Raw genomic sequence first — 21,309 nt, forward strand, 5'->3', positions numbered from 1 at the left:
CCAAGGGGGTCCTCAACACTCAATGCACACTGGCTTGAGTGAGGGGCCTGGCATCTGGGCTGCATCTAGTCAGGATATGTTGGGCTATCCCTTGGGCTCAGCAGGAACCCATCATTGAGCATGTGGCTGAGTCTCTTTCCCTGCTGCCTTTCTGTTTGGTCCACAGCCCAGCTGCACTAGCATAATGTAACAGGTTGCTGAGAGACCCAAGGAAATATCCACAGATGGCATTCAAGATATTGGTGTACTTTCTCTTTTGGTACCAGGAATTGGACACAGAGATTTTTCATCACTAAACCACATCCCCAGACCTTTTTTTTTCTATTTTATTTAGAGATAGGGTCTTGCTAAGTTGCTGAGGCTGGCTTTAACTCACAATCCTCCTGCTTAGGCCTCCTGAGCAGCTGGGATCATAGGTGTGTGCCATCATGACCAATGAAATTGGTGTATTTAAAGCTGCTCATGGAGAAGGCCCAGGGTAGCAGATTGGACAGGCAGTGGCTACCCCAGTATACCTACTGCAGCTCCATCCCTTTTCATACCTTGTCCAATGGAAGCTGGCTAACAAGAGGAAATTGTCATCTCCATGGCACCCAGGGAGAAGGATTTACTGGTCAGGCCACAGTAGTGACATTATTAGAGTCCTTTATCTGCTTTGATTCTTTCATGACCAGTATCCAAAGAAGAAGCTGTCCTAGTTTGTGTGCAAAAAAGCAGCTATTACTGATAATGCTGGTCTGCCCTATATACAGGTGTGAGAGTCAGTGTTCCTTAGGATGCCATTTACCTGGACATTCTGGTCTGGGCTTAATGTGTCTTGGGAATAGACTGGGGCACTTCAGGGACATGGTTTGTCACTGTCCTCCATTTCTTTATTTTTTTAATTAATTAATTTATTTCTTTACACATAACTGAAAGTGATGTTACAGTACATAAGTTATTTACAACTGTGCAGTAATGTGTTGCAAAATAAATTATCTAGAAGGCAGCAAAAGTACATTGTGAATGTATATAAAACTGTACAGCGTTCGTTCCCTGATACTCTCTATAGGATTATTGGCTCTCTCTATAGGATTAGTGTTTCAAGTTATGTTCTCAGAAAGAGAAACAAAATGCCCAAGATTAAAGGAAAAAAATATACAAACCAGGTGGATTTGACTCCATTAAAAACACTATTGGAGAGTCCTGGCTGAGTCCCTCTGTGGCCGGCAGGTGGCCCTCGCCTGGCACCAGCGACCTCAGTGTCCCAGCCTGTCCTGAGGACCGTGGCGGGCGGACACTCAGAAGTCACTGTTGTGCGAGGTGGACGCCTCAGTCGTTTCCTTTAGTTGATCAGAGGGGAGCAGGGACTTCAAAAGCACACTCTCCTGCTCCTCGGGTGGTGCCTGCGGCTGGCTGGAAGGGACCCAGGTGCCCCTCTGGATGGGCCATGGTCTCCTCCTCCTGCTGGGCCAACGAGGCACTGCAGCATGGGGGCCCTTTCTCCCTGCCACCGCTGGTAAAGACTCTGGTCTCCTGGCCTCCGGGCTGGTCTGGCAGGCGAAGCATGTGGCCAGGTGCAGTCTCTGGGCTCCTCCCACCTGGCCGGCACAGTGCACTCCTGCACTGCAGGCACGTCAGCAGCACTGGTGACTACGGCCCTTGCCGGTGTCCTACGACTTTCCCCTGGTGTCACGCTGGCAGCAGCACAAAGTCATCATTGACATCGACCATGGGCACGTAGAAAGAGGGTACCTCCTTCACACACAGCAACTTGTGCCCTGCGGGGTCCAGCTCCTGTGCCTTCAGCTGCCACTCCATCCTCTGCAGGGCATTGAGGGCTGCGGCCTCATGCTGCTGCCACATCAGGAGGCAGGTCTTCATAGGGTCGTACTTGTCATCCACGTCCTGTAGCCAGGAGATGAACTGGTGGGCGTTGAAGCGATCTCGTACGGACTTGTTCTCGTCGCCCTGGCTCTCCAGAGGCATGTTGTAGACCTCAGAGTCCAGCAGCATTGTGCAGGCACTGAAAGGCACTGCCTGGTTGCCGATGGTCCTGGCCGCCTGGCAATGCACCCGGAGGATCTCCTGCTCACACGACACGAACAGCTTCTCCCACTGGATGCTGTGCTGTAGAAGCAGCTTTCCCCGCACCGTCTCCTGCTGCTTGAACAGCTCCTTCAGGGGCTCCGCCAGGGAAGGGGGGATGCAATCACAGGGATGTGCAGCTTGCTGAGCGGCTTGCCGTCCAGGAGGTAGGACCCGGTGTAGGTGACGTACTCGTCGTAGCACTGGGGTGCCTGGGGCGTGATGTAGCAGAGGATCTTGCGCTTCTCCTCAATCTTCTTTTGGATCTGGAGGTACTCTAAGTAGGGGTTGGACCTGTCGCTGTGGTAGGGCTCAGTGTTGTCCAGCTTGATGGCGTCCACAATGGCGGCCAGCGTCTGCTGGATGACCTCCCGCATCTGCTACGTGCTTGTGTTCAGCTGCTGCTGCAGCTGCTGGCTGGAGCACTGGAAGCGGCGCTTGTGGGGGTGCTGGGCCTGGGCATCCTCCTCCTCAGAGGCACAGCCATTGGCCCTGGCAGCTGGAGTGGGCGTGGGGGCGGGCTCCTTATCCGTAGTAGGTGTGCTCTGCTTGCTCTGGCTGGCCAGCATTTGAGCGCAGTTCCTGGTCATGCGCTGAGGGACCTCCTCCACCTTGGGGGCTTTCGGGGGCTAGGCCGTGGGCTTGGGCTCTGGATCTGTAGCTTCTGGCTGGAGGCTGCCTGGGGTCCCCTCCACAGGGATGGCAGCAGGTGTGACCTCAGCACTGTCAGGCGTCTGTGCCGTGCCATCAGTGGCAGGGCCGTGGGGTACATGATGGGGAGGTAGAGGGGTCCTCAGTCTTGGTCTCCTCAGCTCCGACCCCCAGGGGACACTGTTCGGGAAGGCCAGGGGCCAGTGCCGAGCCAGAGTCCAAGTCCTCGGGGGTCCTCTCGCCTGCCACAGTCTCTGCCTCCACCGCGGCTTCGAGAACCACGTCCAGCTTTGGCTCCTCTGAGGGCTCAGACTCTGCGGGAAGTGGGGGAGAGGCCTGGTCAGGAGGCAGTATGGGCTGCCCCTCAGCCCCAGGGGCGCTCTCCTCTGGTGGGACAGGACTCCCTTCCACGGGCTCAATCTGGACATCTGAGGAGTCTTTGGGCTGGAGGGGGAGATCGGGCAGCAAGAAGGGCCGCAGGTCCAGGTCATCCTCGGGGCTGGTGAAGGCGTCATGCCAGGGCACTGGCTCCCCCTGGCTGAGGGCAGACAGGCTGTGGCCACCATCCAGGAAGCTGCTTTCCAGGGTCCCCAGAGCCTCCACTTGGGTCACCATGGTGACACACATGGGCTCAGGGGCCACGTCAAGGGGTGCCTCAGGAAGTGACTTGCAGCCACTGAAGAAAGACTCCAGTCTGGCAGGGGTGGCATACGCAGTGTCCCCTTCTGTGGTGGAGACGGCCACAGAGATGGCTCCCGCCCCATCATCTTTGACCTCCTCCAGGCCCGGTTCGGTGGCTGGCAAGGGGTAGGAGCTGGGGGATACGGGGTACAGGGCCTCTGAGGTGCTGAAGGGTCCTGGAACAGTGATATGCAGGGTCTCTGCAGGACAGAAGTGTTTGGGGGACTCTGGGAACCTCTGTGGAGACTTCAGCAGAAGGTCGGAGCCCACGGGCCAGCTGACGGGGTTTTCAGAGGCACTGGCCACCAAGGTGGAGGAAAGGGCCTGCTCCGCGGCAGGATGGGCCCACTCCACCAGCTCCTTGGTGATGACAGCGCTGAAGGGGCCCTCGTCCAAGGGCTCCAGGTAGCTGGGCTCCAGAGGGATGATGGCTGCTGTGGCCTGCTGGTCCTCTGTGGCATCCAGAGGAAGGCCCAGGTCCGGGGGCAGGGCCCCCTTGATGGCTGGGGCCAAGAGGTCGCCCCTAGTGGCAGGGGAGGGCTTGGCTGGAAGGCCAGGGAACATGGCCTCTGGGGAAGGTGCGCTGTTGACCATGGCAGCATTGGGTGAGGGGAGGCCATAGTCAGGGGAGTAGTAGCCAGGGGACAGGCAGGCAAACTTCTCTGCTGGAACAGGTGGCAGGGCAGCCTTGTCCTCCATCAAGTGCTGGCCGGGAGAGTTGAAGCTGGAGGCGGCAGGAACACTCTGCTGTCTGAACAGCTTGTCCCCCACACTGAACGCCTCCTCAGGGGTTCTCCTGATGTCCACGGAGATGGAGCAGTACAGGTTTGTGGGGACAGGCCTCATGGGCGTCTGGCCCTGGTGCTCTGAAACCCCACTTGAGGCCACAGAAAACCTGTCGTAGAGCAGGGGGAGCAAGCACTGGTGGTGGGCAGCGGGTGCTGGGTGTCGGTACAGTCGAACACCAGGTCGGGGTAGTCGTCGGCACTGCAGGACGGGGTCGGGGCGTGTGCAGCTCCTCGTAGCTGGGACCCGACACCAGCCAGGTTGGAGTGGGCACCCCGGCGAGCTGGCTCTGCTCGGTCCCGGGTGAGGCGGTCAGGGCCTCCTTCAGGGGCGGCCCTGCTGACCAGTCTTTGGCCTCAGCACCCAGTCCTGGTGGGGGCTTGCTTTCAGGAACAGGTGGCGTCGCAGCTGACTCCTTGGCCTTCTTCTCTTTGAAGGGCGGGTCCAGCCCCAGGGGCTTCTTGGGCGCGGCATCCAGGCCCTTCTTGCGCGTGTCATCCGTGGGCTTTGCCTTTTCCCGGAGCCTGGGGTCCCCAAACCTGTGCTGCAGCTTCTCCATCTGCCACATGCGCTCCTTGTGCTGCTTGTGCTGCTCCTCAATCTCCAGGTCCTTTTGCGACAGCATCCGCACAAAGCTGGTCATCACCAGGTTGCCGTCCCCCAGCAGCTTCTCCCGGGGCCTGGCATCCTTCTTGCCTGGGTCTCTGGGTGGCGGGAGCTTGTCCATGCCATTGTTGATCTTGGTGGGGTCGCCCCTCTCCTTCTCTGTGCCCTCTCGGGGCTTTTCCTTGGTCTTGGCCTCACCCAGCTTCAGGGCCTTCTTCCTGACCTTCTCCTTGTCCCGGACGGTGGGCCGCGGCTCCTCCTTGTGGTGCCTGTCCCTGTGCTTGTCCTTCTCCTCCCGCCACCACTCCCTGTACTTCTCCCTCCTCCTCTTCTCCTTCAGGGAGCTGAGGGCACTGGACCCGAAAGGCTTCAGCTCCTTCTCCACTTTCTTGGGAGGCTCCCTCTCGGGCTCGCTTCTCTCTCTCTCTTCTCAGAAAACCCGTCGGTAGCCTTGTCCAGCTCCTCCTCGCCGTCCACCTTTACAGCGTAAGCAATGCCATTGGCCTCGGCGTCCAGGAAGTCCTTCTCGTACTGGCCGGGCTCCCTCCTGCCCCCATCCTTGAAGTCCTCGGCCTTCTCCTTCCTCCCGGCTTTCTCCTTCTTGGCCCACTCGAGTTCATGGCTCATCTTGGAGAAGGAGGAGGAGTGCCGGTGCCGGGCCTTGTCCTCCAGCGGCTCTGAGAAGGACACCTCTAGGAGGGCGCTCAGGCTGGGCTCGGGGCCGCAGTCTGCAAAGCTGTCGGAGGAGCCCTCGCTGGCCTTGTCGTGCGCCTCCTCCCTGCCCTCATGCAGTGCCTCCTCCTCCAGCCGCTCCAGCAGGCTGTGCTCTGCCTCTGAGCCCCGCGAGGCCCTCTGCTCCTGGTCCAGCTTCTCCTTGTGCTTGCCCTTGGCCCTGTCCTCCCGGGGATGCTTCCTCTCCACCTTCTCGAGTGGCCTCTGCCTGCTTCGCCTCTCCTGGGTGGCGCCGGCCAGGACCCGGTCCTTGCGGTCCTTGTCCCTCTTCTCTCTGTGCTTCTCCAAGGCCTTCTCCTTCTTGTCTCTGCCTGCTTCAGGGGCACCCCTGTCCTTCCTCTTCTCTTTGGGCTCCTTGTCCCAGGTCTTCTCTTGGGGCCTGTCGGAGGGGCACTTCCTGTGCCTGTCTGCAACGAGCAGTTCCCTCCCGTCCTCCCTCTCCTGGAGGGCATCCGCCCTGGGGTCCTCGCAGGTCTCCCCTGACCGCAGCCCGCTGGCCAGGTACTCCTTTTTCTCCTCCTTGCTTTTGTCCGTGAAGATGTCTGCGACGTACCAGCTCTTCTCTTTCCCCTTCTTTTCCTCTCTCTTTTCAGAGGAGTCCTCGGAGGCGGCTGCAGGGAAGGCCTTGTCCTTCCTCTCCCGGGCCTGGTCGAGGCCGGCCCTCCTGTCTCGGTCTCTGCCGTGTGTGTCCTTGTACTTGCACTTCTCCTTGATATCCTTTCTCTCCTTGAGGCATCTGTCAAAGTCTCTGTCCTTCGGACACTTCTCGCCTCGGTCCCTGTCGCTGGACTTGTCCTTGTGCCTCTCGGAGCGAGCCTTCTCCTTCTTCTCCTTCTCCCGAGCTGCGTGGTGCCACTCCCAGGACTCCAGGCTCTTGGCGAGGTCGCAGTCGGGCTTGTCCTTGAAGGCGCCCTCACAGCCACACTCCTTCAGCTCCTCCCTGTGCAGCTCCTCTGGCCTCAGGCGGACATCCTTCCGCTCCCTGGAGCCCTCCAGGGTGACTCTCCGGTCCTGTGGGTCCCGTGTGCCTTCTGAGGACTCTCTCCTCTTCTTGTCCTTGTTGGGGAGGTAGCTGGTAAGGCCCCGGTGCTTCTCCACCTGGTCCCTCCTCTTCTCCGAGCTCTTGTCCAAGTAGTCCCGGTCCTTCTTTCAGAAGAAAGAGTCTCTGAGATCTCGTTTTTTCCAGGCCTTGTTGTCCCGCTTCTTCTCCTTACTATCCTCTTTCACCGTTTCCAAGATAAGTTTGGCCACAGAGTCACTCTTGATGTCCCTGTAATCTGTCACTGGAGAGTCCCAGCTGTCCTCCCCTTTGAAGTCAAAGGAGGAATCAGAGAGGTCTGAAAACCACCTGTCCTGCTGGTCGTCGGACAGGCTGAGTTTGGTGTCCTCGCTCTCCAGGAAGTGGCCCCGGTGGCAGCAGTTGTCGAAGGCTGCGTCCTCCCTGTAGACCTTCTCCCTCCGGAGACTCTCCTTGTCCTCCTTCAGGGCCTTCTCTTTGGCCTCGCCCTTCTTCTCCAGCTTGGGGGGCCGGTCCTGGGCCTTCTTCTTCCTCTCCTCCTTGTATGGCCGCAGCCTCTCTTCCTTGGGGGACTTCTCCTTGCCCAGCCTCTCCTGCTCAGCCCTGCCAGCCCAGTCCTTTTCCTCGTGGAAGGCCCTGCCGCCGTCCCTGCCCATGTCCTTGATCCTCTTCAGTGGCTTCTCTGTTTCTTAAGAGCCACTCCTTATCCTTGGGCTTCGTCCTGCCCAGCCTCTCCTCCCTCTTGAGATGGTCTCGGTCATGCTTCAACACCCGCAGCCTGGTTTATATTTAAAGGAGTAGACTGAGCAGGAGAGCTATGATGTTTGCACAGCTTTGGGTCCATTGGGCACATGAACCTGAATCATCTTCACATGTTCTAGGAGGGCAATTGCAGACACTTTCTGGTCTGGAACTGGCCCTGGGAAGGTCTGTCCTATTGGGGCACTGTGGCCACATCCACCAGACAGTGCTGCATAGGATAGGCTGCCACTGGCCATACTAGGTGTTCCAATGGGCATGTCCAGGATCCTCCTCCATGTTCTAATGGGCCTCCGCTTGTGGTTGGGTGGGTGAGGTCCTCATAGCTGCTGTCCTGAGGCTGGAGTGGGATGTCAGCAATCCAAGTGCTCATAGCACTCAGTTCTCTCCATCTGCCTGTCCCTGCTTCTCCTGGGAGCCTCCAAGCCTGTCCGGGGGCCTATGCTGGGGTCCTTAGGAGTCTACAGGATCTCCCAGGCCTCTTTTGGGTCATGCCATAGGACTCTGTGCCTTCTGGTTCCTGGTAATGACATGGAGAAAGGGATACCATCAAATGCCAGAGCCAGCCTAGAAGACACTGTGTGGTCCTTGGATAGCCTGAGGATGTGCCTGGCCAGAGCTTGACAGGGCTGCCCTGCACTTATATTGGCCAACTCCATCTGTGAAGCTGGGCAGTCCCAGTGGCCCATCTCTCAATTCTTAAAGTAGCTTACTAAGGCCTAGGAACAGTCACCAGAAAATGAGAATAGAGAGGAAATGAGTAGAGGGTGCACAGCCCTTGAATGACTTGTGCTGTCCAGGCCTGGGTACCACACCAGCATGGATCCCCACTGTGACCCACTATGGCTGGCTAAGAACAAGTTAAAAATGAACCCTAAAAGAAAAGACAAAGTCAGGTTTGTATTCAAAGGAGTGGACTGAGCAGGAGAGCTGTGGTGTTCACACAGCTTCCTTCAGGAGTAAGAAGTGCTGGAAATAGGGCCTGGAACCCAGGCTGCCACTGCAGCCTGCACTGTTGCTTATTAACACACTGGGCCTGAACTTCCTCAACTATAAGATCCAATACCTCCCTCCTGGTGAGGCTGTCATCAGGTTTTGCTAGCCCATCTACAGTCCTCACAACAGGACTGTGTTGTGACACCTGGGACCAGAACTACTGTGCTGCCTCACAGATGAGGAAAAGAGGGCCAGGATGCATGTGATATAGCTAGTTGTGAAGAGCTACCAGAGGCCATATCATTTCTGTGGAACCCAGGCCAGGGTCCCTCGAAGGTAAAGTGGACCAAGAGAAGAAGCTGGAATAACCCTGCTGGGAGACAAGCCTTGGGTCAGTTATTTCCAGAGAGTTCCTACCAATCCAGGAGTCTATCTCATTCTCCTCCCCTTTCAGAGACCTCTCCTGTATTTCTGGCCAATTCAGAGCCACAACACTGCAGCAGAAAGAAGCTGGCCACTGAAAGCAGCCACCTGTGAGTGGCCTGAACTTCTCTGGTGCTCATCTCTCCTGCCTTGGTGCAGATGGCCTGAAGTGACAGAGTTCTGCAAAAGTGTTCTCAAGAGCAGATGTCAGCCTGAAGGAGTCAGAGCTCAGTAAGATGTGATAGGCGATTCTGAGCCAGACTCTGGACACATCCTTCCTGCCCAACAGTCTGGGAAGCCCTCACACCTCAGGCCCAGCTTTCCAGATATTAGGAACAGCAGCCACTGGTGTGTGGGTGACAAAGATGCCAAGAACCTCAATGTTGAGGCTCTGAAACAGAGGAAGAAGGTCCTAGGGTCCTCCCCACATGAGCAGCTCTGCCCAGCTATTCTGAAGACTTCACTCACTGTGGCTGGTGGGGCACCAGTTAAAAATGAACCCTCAAACCACTGCTCTGTGACCCCAATTGAGCTGACAAATGGTGATAAGTATAGGAGCATGTGCTGGACCCCACCTGTTGCAAGGGCTCTGGGATCTGGAACCTGTAGCAGCATCAGGTTAGGTGCATGGCTGTCTCCATGCTCATCTTGTGGCCCACAGAGATGTAAAAAGGCTTGGTGCTATGGCTGCAACTCTTCAGGGCCTATAGCATGAAAGGTAGGTCAGAGAGGTATGGGACACATGCCCTTGGGTCCAGGCCAGCCACAGGGGCTAAAGGCTCTGATGAGGTCCTGGGTGGCAGCAGGGAACTCTTGGACTCCTGGCCCTTAGGCTCCTTCCCAGTGCCTGTCCCCAGGCACAGTGGGCAAATGCTGACAGCAGAGGGTCTGAGGTACATGTGTGTGAGTGCATGCACTTCCTCTGACCTGGCAGAGTAGGGTGAAAGTCCAGGAGAGTCACCATTCCCAAGACAGTACCAGAGTCTCCTGAGAGAAGGAATGCATCTTCTCCAGTCCACAGAAGCTGAATCTAGAAAATGGGGAGAAAACTTTCAGAAAATATTTTTTTCTTGCTGAAGGGCTGACGTAAGCCTCTTCCTCTTAAAAACCCAGTCACTAGCCAGGAAATAAAAGGGCTCTATCTTGGATGGATGCTGAATCTAAGCAAAGCCATCTGCTAAGATAGCCCTGAGTGTGCCTAAGGCCCCCATCTGACCTCACAACAGGGGCTTTGAGATGGGCAGCAGCTCACCAGGGGACACAGCACTGGTAAATAGAGGAGTGGACTAGGACCACTGGGCAATAGGCTGTGGCCAGGAATGAGCTTCTACCTTCCTTCCGCTTCCTCTCCTTCTAGGAAATTGGGCATGTGTGGGTCACCTCCATACTTTCCTTTGGAGGGGAGATGGTGGGGCCAGAGTGGGTCACATTGGCCTGGGTAGAGTCTGGACCTCCACACCCTCCACTGATGTTTATAATGTGAGTGCACCACATAGGTGCCTGAGCTGGAGGAAAGGACAGATGGGGTCTCTGCTCTTGGAATTTGCTGCCCAATGGACGAGCCAGAGTGTTAATGTCACCTCCCCAGTTCAGACTGCAGGGCCAGAGGGGGGAGATGCAGGGGTGAGAAAGGGTGTGGATGCAGTCACAGGCAGGAGAAGCAATCCAAATCACAGGCAGCCCCATGAGCAGGGTCTGGAGGCTGAGCTACGTGAGCACTCCAGGGGGACAGGCAGCTGGGATGGCATGGGGGTGACTGGAGAACATAACCTACAGTAACCTACAGAGGTGGAGATGGAAGAGATAATCACAACAGGGGGAGGAGTCCAGGAGCCCCAGGGGTTGAAAGCTATAGACTTGGATGTACCACCCAGGGCCTCATGGAGGGAGGCACTCAGAGAATACCAGGTGTGCTTTACTCCAGGCCAGGATCCAGGGACACAGGGGTATGCAGGAGGTAGCTGACCCATCCTTCCCATCCCCAGGGCCATTCCAGGCACATGCTGGCTGAACCCAGGCTGTCCAGGCCTCTTTATCTTCCTCTTGTGCAGGTATTTTTCTCCAACCCATCTACCTGCAGGAGTTTCTTGGCCACTTCAATGCAGAGCAGTTCTGTGAGAATGCCGAAGTAATAGGCCACCTCAAAGGTTGGCAGTGGGCAGAGGAGGGTGAACTGGGGCAGTGAGGTTGGCCAGCAGTAAGCTATGCTGCCTGCAGATGGGCAGAGGTTGAGGGATGAACAGAATCTCACCATCTGCAGAGGAGCAGAGCACTCAGAGACCAGACTCCAAGACCCTCTCTGCCCTGACTTCATTGGTGAGGATGGTGCAGAGGAAGCCTTCTGCATTTACAGGTCCAGTAGCCCAATTAGCAGGCTCACAACACTTCACCCTTTTCTTCCTTTCATTTTATGGCAATTTCCTTCTTCCTCTCCCCTTTGCTGCTGCCCTCAGTCCTATGCATTTGTTTCCATGGCCAGGGTGCCCATGCCCAAAAGCAGCCTGCTGGTCCCAGGACTAGCATCCAGATCAACATGAGTTTACCCTTTGGCTTTGGGGCCATGGGGTCCAAGGGTAGTGGCCAGGATGACCATCAACCTCAGCACCTTCCTGGGACAAGGTCCTGGCATCCACAGGAAATGACACTCCTGTCTGATTATGGACAGAGGCCTGACTGTCCAGCTCAGGGATGTTGGTGAGGGTGGGAACCTGAGCTCAGGCCCTGCGACTCTTCACAGTGGCCAGGTTGGCCCTGGACCATGTAGGTTGGCAGTGCAGGGCTGCTGTGGAGAAGAGAGGGTAAGCAATAAAGGTGGCATAAAAGGGGAGCTCTTCTCTGGGTGGGGGATCTGTCCTGTGTCTCATGGCTTTATGGTGAAAACGAGTTCAGAAAGGAGCCATCAAAGCCCTGCTGGCAGCAGGTGCTCTTTCCATGGGGTTGGAAGTGCCCTCTCTGGTCCTTCTCAGCACCCACCCTGACCTCTTTTGGGAACAAGATTACCTTGGTTGTAGAGCACCAAATTTCCATCCATAAGGAGAACCTACGGAGCCACAGGGGAGTCAGTCAGCTAAGCTGATCTTCATTCCTCAGTATGGGCTGTCCTTGGGGCAGCAAGAAGAGGAACTGCCACAGGGGTTCAGCTTTTTAGAAAATTCTCTTCTTTTCTGGTTATGGGTGTTGGTGACTCACAGGGGCTTCCCCCTTTGACTATGCAGAAGCAGAGGGGCCACTTTTCTGCCCTGAGATGAGGCACTTGCCTGGGGCATGAGGCCTGGCTCCTTCTCTGTAGCCATTACACCAAATACACCAGGAAGGGCAACTCTTGAAAGGCCATGAGGCTACCCATTTAGCTCTCTTCATACACCACCTGCCACCAGGCATGCAGGCCAGCAGGTGCCTGAGGCCATCTGCTTCCTGCCTCCATTTTCTCTGCCCTGTTGCTCACTGCCAACAACCAACCTCCCATCTCTGCCCCACCCATGGCTTCCTTCTCTGCCTCACCCATGGGTGGGTCATGCAAGGCAAAAGATTTGAAGGAAGTGACAAAATAACCTTTCCCAAAAATGGTGTTGGGGATTGAGTATGATCTCAGTTCAAAGGTGCCCACCTGGGACCTGGTATGTGTGAGGATCCCCAACCCTTTTCTTAGGAGCTCTTCTAAAGGTGGTGGTTAGCCTCACCCCTGCTTGCCCCTTCCCTCCTGGCCTTCTTGTAAGTCAACACTGACTCCTCCACCACCTGCACAGGCCACCGGAGGCTCAAAGATGAGGCACAGGAAGGCACTAGCATGAAGGCAACATCATGTGGATACTGAGAGAGATGGGGAAAGCTGGATCTCCTGGAGGCTGTGATAGTGAGGTAACCACACTGGCTTTATGAAGAGACCTCTAATCATTTATAAAGGTGGGAATGACCTCAGAGCTAGGAAATCTGAGAGAATAGGGGTTTCCAGGGACAGATCACTTAGAGACACTGAGGGAGGAAGGGAGTGCATATTGGTGTGGAGCCACAAGAACAGCAGATGAATTGACTCTGAAGAGTTTGCACATGTTTCTAGGAGGTGTGGATGTGGAGGACAGAGAGTCCAGATGGCCCTGGCTTTCTGGAATAACTGGGAACAACCCAGAGAGCTTTTAAATTTCAGCTCCTTTTCTTAGGACTTCTCTGGCAAAGAGACTGTTTCAAACCCAAAAGACCCTGCCCCACAGTGGAAGAGGGTGGCTGGTTATAACTGTAGAGCATATAGGTCAACCTCTGCTCTAGAGCATATAGGTCAACCTCTGCCTAGAGCACATGAGGGTGGGGCTCTTAACTCTGTCTTTTCATTAGTCTCACTGGTTGGAGCTACTTTGCAGCCTGGTCTGTTTCATTCCCCACAGTGACATCTGTAACAGGCTCCTCTTATGTCATGGGCATGGGAAATGAGAGGGGCTTTCCTTTCTTGCTCTCTGGTTTTTGGAGGTTGTGTGGAGAAATTCTAAGCAGTTACCACCATCCTATGGGGACCCAGGATGCCCCTTGTGTTCCTGTGGAAAGTCATCTGTAGGCTTCAGCAGTCCACCCTGCTTGGGTTCACTAAGAATAAGTTTCTCTGGTCTATCATTAGAGTGGACCCTCCCCACTTTGAGTCATTTGCAGCTAAATTTCTTACCAATTTTACTGATGAAAAGGATAAGAGACAAGTCAGCCTCCAGGCTAACAGAGAAGTCAGTTCTCTTAGGTGTTTTTTTTTTTTTTTCAGTTGCCAATCCAGCCTCCAGAGAGTGATATACCTAGCCTAATTCTCTCTTTAGATCAGGATCAAGCTTGTCACAGTTACAAAGGTTTCATTTTTGTTTTCTGAAAAAATATTAGGATGTCTGTATAAACTGGCCATAATTTAATGTTGTTAAGCTGCTTGTAATGCCTTCCCATCCCTTGAACTCACCCCTGCCTGGTTTTCCCTGACTGGATAACAGCCCTTTCTGAAACTTTAGTGGTGTATCATAAATCTTGGCTTTCCCTGGCCAGATAATGACCCTCTCTGAGGCTCTAATGGCCTTCCTTAATAAATTCTGATGTCAGGGCCAGCAAAAAATATGAACTAGCCTTTGTGTTATGCTTGTCATAATTTTTTTTTTTATCTGTAAGATCCTCGAACGTCCTTCTGTGTAACTTTCTGTACTATAAAGCTGGGCTTCTAGAAAGATTAGCTGCTGTCTTTGGCTCCCATGATTGTTGGGAGAGGCAGCCCAGCTGGTTGAAATAATAAGCTTGCTTTACTTTGATTTTAATTGGTGTCAGTGGTCTTTTCTTGTGTCATGGTCTAACAAGGGGACTCCTGTCTCAGAGACAGTGATTCTGCCCATCATGGGAAACAGGGAGTTTTTAAAGATGTTATTCAGAGAAAAATGAGATTAGGGAGGAGAGATCAAGGAGGATAAAGGTCAGGGAAAAGAAGTTTTAGAAAAAAAAAACATAAGTTTCATAGCAACAAGGAATATAGTCAAAAGCATCAAGTGAACCCCTGTTACACCACCATTTGCAAGGAAGTTTATCTTGCAGGTCCCACACATGGATGAGGAAGAGAAGGGAGCCATGGTTGGGTCAGAGAGAGGAAGTTGGTTATTGGCTGTAAACTGAGCAATAGGGCAGAGAAAATGGAGGCAGGAAGAAGTGGCCTCAGGCTCCTGCTGACCTGCATGCCTGGTGGCAGGTGATGTATGAAGAGAGCTGAATGGGTAGCCTGATGGCCTCCTATGCGACAGGCCTTTTTGGCCTTCTGAGAGTTGCCCTTTCTGGTGGATTTGATACAGTTGCTATAGGAGAAGGAGCCAGGCCTCATGCACCAGACATGTACTTCCTCCCAGAGGCAGGAAGTGGACCCTCTGCTTCTGCCTGGGGTAGGGAAGGCTCCCTGGAAGCCAATATCACTCAGAGTCAGAAAAGAAGAGGATTTTCTAAAAAGCTGGACCACTGTGGCAGTTCCCCTTTCTTCTGCCCCATGAACAGCCCAACCTGAGGAGTGAGGGTCAGCTTAGATGACTGTGATTCCCCTGTGGCTCTGTGGGTTCTTTTTCTGGGTGAAAATTGGGTGTTCCATCACTGAGGTAATCTTGCTCTCCCAAAAGAGAAGGTCAGAGTGGCCACTGGGAAAGACCAGAAGAGGGCGTGTCTGACCCCATGTAAGAGCATCTGCTGCCAGCTGGGCTTTGTTGGCTCCTTTCTGGACTCATTTTCACCATTGGCAGTAAGACCACAGGGCAGACCCCACCCAGAGAAGAGCCCCCCTTTCACCCCACCTTCACTACCTACCCTTCTCTTTCCCATAGCACCCTACATTGAGCCATCTCCAGGACCATGGTCCAGGGCCAACTTGGCCACTGTGAATAGTCACAGGGCCTGAGCTCAGGGCCCCACCCTCACCACCATCCCTGAGCTGGACAGTCAGGCCTCTGTCCATAATCAGACAGGAGTGCCATTTCCTAAGGATGCAGGGACCTTGTCCCAGGAGGGCTGAGGTTGACGGTCATCCTGGCCACTGCCCTTGGACCCCATGGGCCCAAAGACAAAAGTTAAATTCACGCTGACCTGGATGCTAGTGGTGGGACCAGCAGGATGCTCCTGGGCATGGGCACCGAGGCCATGGGAACATATTCATAGGCCTGGGGGCAGCATCAAAGTGGAGAGAAAGAAGGAAATTGCCAGAAAATGAAAGGAAGAACAGGGTGACATAGCGTGACTGTGCTGATTACGCTGCTTGGGCTGCCCCAACCTCACCCATGAAGTCAGGGCACAGAGGGTCTTGGAGTCTGGGCCCTGAGTGCTCTGCTGGTCTGCAGATGGTGAGATTTTGTTCAGCCCTCATCCTGGGCTCACCTCCAGGCTGCATGGCTTACTTCGGCCCAGCCCCACTGCCCCAGTTCACCCTCCTCTGCCCACTGCCAAGCTTTGGGGTGGCCTGCTACATTGGTGTCCTCACAAAGCTGCCCTGCACTGGAGTGGCCAAGAAACTCCTGCAGGTAGACATGCTAGAAAAGAGTGCCCTGCAAAAGGAGAAGGTAAGGAGGCCTGGACAGCCTGGGCTCAGCCAGCAGCTGCCTGGAATAGTCCTAGGAGGAAGGACAGGTTAGCTACCTCCCAGACACCTCTGTGTCCCTGGATCCTGGCCTGGTGTAAAGCACATCTGATGTTCTCTGGGTGCCTCTCTCCATGTAGTCCTGGGTGGTGTATCCTAGCCTGTGGCTTGCAACCCCTGGGGCCCCTGACTCCTCCCTGTGCTATGATTGCCTCTTTCATCACCACCTCTGTGCTGCTGCTGCACTCATGTAGATTATTGTAGGTTATGTCCCCAAGTTACCCCCATGCTATCCCAGGTGTCAGTCTTTGGACCACTGCTCCTGCCTGTGACTGCATCCATACCCGTTATCACCCCTGCATCTCCCTCCTCTGACCCCACAGCATGAACTGGGGAGGTGACATTAACACTTTGGCTCTTCTATTGCAAAGCACATTCTGAGAGCAAAGATCCCATCTGTCCTTTCCTCTGGCAGAGGCACCTGTGTGGAGCACTCACTTCATAAACATCTGTGGAGGACATGGGGGTCCAGACCCTTCCCAGGTCAATGAGGCCAATCCTCTCCCCTCCAGAGGAAAGTGTAGAGGTGACCCACACATGTCCAAGTTCCCAGTAGGTAGGAAGCAGAAAGAAGCTAGTAGCTGAGTCCAGGTCACAGCCTGCTGCCAGGGTGGTCCTGTGTGCTCTAACCCACTCCTCTACTTACCAGTGCTGTGGTCCCAAGTGAGCTGCTGCCCATCTCAAAGCCCCTGTTGTCAGGTCATATGGGGGCCTTGGGCACACTCAGGGCTGTCTGAGCAGATGGCTTAGCTCAGGTACAGTATCATCCAGGATAGGTCCCTTCCCTTTCCTGGCTTGTGACTGGGTTTTAAAGAGGAAGGGGCTTGCCTCAGTCCTTCATCAAGAAAATACATTTTTTACAAGTTTTCTCCCCATTTTCCAGAATCAGCTCCTGCAGGTTGAAGGAGATGCGTCTTCTGACAGGAGGTTCTGGAACTGTCCTGGGAATGATGACTGGCCTGGGTCTTCACTCTACTCTTCCAGGTCAGAGGCACTGCATGCACTTGCACGCATGCACCTCAGACCCTCTGATGCCAACACACACTCACCCTGCCCAGGAACAGGCACCAGGAAGGAGCCTAGGGGATGGGAGTCCAAGAACTCCCTGCTACAACCAAGGACCTCGTCAGAGCCTCCCTGTGGCTGGTCTGGACCTAGGGGCATGTGTTCCTGCAGCTCTGACCTCCTTTCCATGCTGTAGGCCCTGAAGAGCCATAGCCTCAGCAACAAGCCTCTCTACATCTCCGTGGGCCACAAGATGAACCTGGAAGCAGCTGTGTACCTGATCCAATGCTGCTACAGGTTCTGGATCCCAGAATCCTTGTGCCAGGCAGGGTACAGCACATCTCCTCTACTTCTCACCATTTGTCAGCTGAGCTGGAGTCACAGAGCAGTGGTTTAAGGACAAGATGGCTCTGGGCTGAGGGTAAGTCCATGAGCCCCTTGCTGGGGAACCTTGTGTGGACATATTGGGCCCTGGAGGCAGGAAGGTAGACAGAAGGATGCAGAGTTCCTAGGATTCTACCTGAGATTTCCTGCCTGTGCCTCAGAAGCTACTTAGCCTAACACTCAACTTCTCCCTTACTTGAGCCTCCGGCACCTGGGTACCAGGTTGTCTGGAGGATCATTTTATGTAAGCTCTAACGGCAGAGTGCTCCACTAGTCCCCAGTCAGGAGCAGCCCTCAGCTGGAGACCCTTGCAGAAACACTGGGGGCGAGTGCTAAGGAAGACCCGTGGCAGCAGCAGCCTGCAAACCACCAGGCACAGGCTCCTGGGGCAGATGTGCCAAGAGGTGGTGGATGAGTGGGCTTGTGGGTGTCCACCAGCAAGAGCCTTGCTCTCTCCCCATCCAGGCTGTTGCTGGAGTCTTAAGCACATGGGATGCCAAACCTGAGTGTGTTGTCAGCCCTAAGAGGACTTTCCTCTTCCATTTCCATTTCCCAGTGGCATAATAAGAAAAAAAAAAGGAGATTCTCTCAGAGACCCTCAGCCCCAGAACTTTGGGCAGTACTCTCCCAGACCTGCTGGGCAGGCCTCTGTCCTCTTCTTAGCTTACCACAGAGCGGCCTCCTGTTCTTGCAGGTGAGGGGTCAGCCACATGAGATGTCCTTTTACCACCTAGAATTCGGCAGGGTCATGTGCCTTGAGCTGAAGAAGAGCCCAGCAAGTCCTGGACCCACACTTCAGAGACAAGCCACCTGCTGGAATGGGTGAGTGTCCTACAGGCTCGACATTTTCTTCCTGGGCCCACTGGCCTCTCAGCCCTCCTAGATAGTGTGAGAGAGGGTCTTGGAGTTAGGTCTCCCTCCCGCTTCTCTGGTGGGCCCCTGGTCATAGATGCTGCTCCTCTGCCAGTGCCAGGTGCAAATGCTCCTGCCACGCTGGGCTGCTGCCTGCCAGACACCCACCACCCACCCCAGCTACTTTCTCACTAACTGAAGCAGGGGCCATCTGGGGATTAGCTGCTCCTGCCCATGAGTCACAAGGCCCCAGAGGTCAGCTAAACCAATCTGAGCCAGGATTGGAAGGCTTCTTGAGGCCAGGGTCCACTTGGGACTCTGTCCTGTTCCATATTCCTCCCCACCTGGGTTGTCCCAATCTCCACCTGCAACCCACAAGGCCTCTTTCACTGTGGTAAAAGGTAACCTTGCTAAACTTTCTAGAGATGGCAGGAGGCACAAGCAACACTAGTTGGAAGGTCAGACTAGCTCTGCTGGGCGTCCTTCAAAGAGAGTGAAGTCCCCAGTAAAGCCGGGCAGAGCTGCTCATGTGGGGAGGACCCTAGGACCCTCTTCCTTCATGTCAAGACCTTAACACTGAGATTCTTGGCATCCCTGTCACCCACACACCAGTGGTGACTGTTCCTAATATCTAGAAGTCTGGGCCTGAGGAGGACTTTTTGTGAGAAGTGTGAGGGCCTCCCCAGGCTGTGGGGCAGGTAGAGTTTGTCCAGAGTCTGGCTCAGAACCAGTCAGTACATGTCACCGAGTTATGTCTCCTCTAGGCTGTCATCCACTATCAAGAACATTTGCAGGACTCTGGGACACTCCAGGCCATCTGGACCAGGGCAAGAGAGGTGAGCACCAGGGGACGTTTAAGCTGCCCACAGGTGGTGCTTACAGAGGTCCAGTCTTGCCCTGCTGCAGTGTTGTCGCTCATGACTGGCAGGGAACACAGGAGAGGTCCTGAAGGGGGAGGAGAGTGAGATGGACTCCTGGCTTCGTGGGAACTCTCTAGAAACATCTGGCCCAAGTACTGTCCCCCAGCAGGGCTACTCCAGCTTCTCATCGCCTATTTTATCTTCAAGGGACCCTATCCTGGGTTCCACAGAAAGGGCATGGCCTCTGGAGACCCTTCACAGCCATCACATGCATGCTGGCCCTCTTTTTCTCACCTGTGAGGCAGCACAGTAGTTCTTGTCCTTGGTGTCACAAAGCAGGCCTGTTTAATGACTGTCAATGGGTTAGCAAAGCCTGATGGCAGTTTTACCAGGAGGCAGGTATTGGGTCGCACCGTATGATTGAGGAAGGTGAGGCCCAGGGTGTTGATAAGCAGCAGTGCAGGCCACAGTGGCAGCCTGGGTTCTAGACCCTGTTTCTGGCACTCCTCACTCCCTGAAGGAAGACTGTGTGAGGTGTCCAGGGCTGGATGGCACAAGTCTTTCAAGTCCTGTGTATCCTCTGTGCTCATTTCCCCTCTGCCCTCATTTCCTGGTGACTGTTCCTCGGCCTTATTAAGCTGCTTGGAGAACTGCCAGATGGGCCCCTGAGACTGCCCAGCTTCACAGTCAGGTCTGGCCAACCCAAGTGCAGGGTGGTCCTGTCAAGCTCTGACCAGGCCCATCCTCAGGCCTTCCAGGGACCTCATAAGGTCTCCTGGGCTGGCTCTGGCATTTGATGGTAGCCCTTTCTCCATTCCATTACCAAGAGCCAGAAGGCACAGGGTCTAAAAGTATGCCCCCAAAGAGGCCTAGGAGAGCCTACTGACCCTTAAGGACCACAGCAAAGGCCCCAGGATAGACTTGGAGGCTGGAATGGGTGAATGTCTTACAGGCTCGACATTTTCTTCCTGGGCCCACTGGCCTCTCAGCCCTCCTAGATAGTGTGAGAGAGGGTCTTGGAGTTAGGTCTCCCTCCCGCTTATAGGGCTAGGGCAAGAGTAAACTGGGTGCCATGAACACTTGGGCTGCTGGCTTTCTATCCCAGCTGAGGACCTCACCCACCCAACCTCAGGTAGAGACCCATTGGAACATAGAGGAGGACCCTGGACATGCCCATTGAAACACCCAACATGGCCAGTGGCAGGCCATCTTCTCCAGAATTGGTTGGTGGGTGTGGCCACATTGTCTCAATAATACAGACCTTCCAAAGGCCAGCTCCAGGACCAGAAAGTGCCTGCAATTTCCCTCCTAGAGCACATGAAGGGGTTTCGGGTTCCCGTGCACCATGGACCCAAAGCTGTGTGAACACCACAGCTCTCTTGCGCAGTTCACTCTTTGAATATAAACCTGCCTCCACCTACTCTGTCTTTTCTTTCAGGGCTCATTGTTAACTGGTGCCCTACCAACCATAGTGGGCCACAGAGGGGGTTCATGCTGGTGTGGCCATGTTTCAGCACCCACAAGTCTGTCCTCATCCAAGAATGAGGCCAAGGGTAGGAATGGGCAGCTAGGTTTCAGAGGATGCCAAAAGGGAAGGAAGGCAGTTGAGGTCCCATGCTCACTGCCAGAGAGCCAGGGCTACTCCTGCCACCCTCACTCAGAGACACAGCCTCAAGCCTCGTCTCCACTGTGGGAAGGCAGCCCTTCCCCCACCCCATCTGGCCACTTCCTCTCTTGGCATGGGCTTGAAGAGGCAACTGAGAGGAAGGGCACAGTGGGTGACCCACCTGCAGCCTGTCTCATCCGCCATCTTTGTTTTTCCCTCAGTCTCCAGGCTCCCAGAGTGGATTTGACAGAGGGTAGGCAGGGCTGGCTGCCAGACCTGTGGGCCTTGTTTCCCCAGTTCCAGATCAAGATGGAAGAATGTGGCCAACAATGGAAAAGAGGAGGGAAGTGTGCTGTCCTTAAAGAAATAGAGAATGGTGAGAAACCATGTCCCTGAAATGTCCTGGTCTATTCCCAAGCCACATTGAGCCCAGACCAGAATGTCCAGGTAAATGCCATCCCAAGGGACACTTACTGCCACACATGGTAAATAGGGCAGACTAGTGTTATCAGTAGGATCTGCTTTCTTGCACACACACCAGGACAGCTGCTTCTTTGGATGCTAGTCATGCAGGAATCAAAGCAGATGAAACACTCTAATGACATCACTGCTGTGACCTGACCACAAACCCCTCTCCCTGGGTGACTGGCCTGGTGTTGGCACCAGGGAGATGACAAGTTCCTCTTGTCCAGCCACCTGCCACGGGACAAAGTGTGGGAAGGGATGGAATCCCAGGAGGGGTGGGTGCTGCCTTTTCTACCTTCTGCCCTGAGCCTTCCCCAAGAGCAGTTTTCAATACACTGATATCCCTGGGCACAGTGGCACA

The 21,309-nt window shown here is 54.8% G+C and overlaps 1 protein-coding gene across 1 annotated transcript; it reads right to left on the minus strand.

The window, feature by feature from the left end:
- Positions 1-1,287: 1,287 nt before the first annotated feature.
- On the minus strand, positions 1,288-11,952 carry LOC101969281 (ankyrin repeat domain-containing protein 11-like). Its single transcript, XM_078020744.1, is given in 11 exon segments — positions 1,288-2,186; positions 2,189-2,829; positions 2,831-4,307; positions 4,310-4,402; positions 4,405-5,223; positions 5,226-7,224; positions 7,226-7,319; positions 8,965-9,050; positions 10,734-10,870; positions 11,660-11,699; positions 11,917-11,952. Coding segments are annotated over 11 exon segments (5,937 nt in total). The 3' UTR covers positions 1,288-1,671.
- Between the last annotated feature and the right edge of the window lie 9,357 nt (positions 11,953-21,309).

Source organism: Ictidomys tridecemlineatus, chromosome 9 (assembly GCF_052094955.1).
Source record: "Ictidomys tridecemlineatus isolate mIctTri1 chromosome 9, mIctTri1.hap1, whole genome shotgun sequence".
Lineage (NCBI taxonomy): Eukaryota > Metazoa > Chordata > Mammalia > Rodentia > Sciuridae > Ictidomys > Ictidomys tridecemlineatus.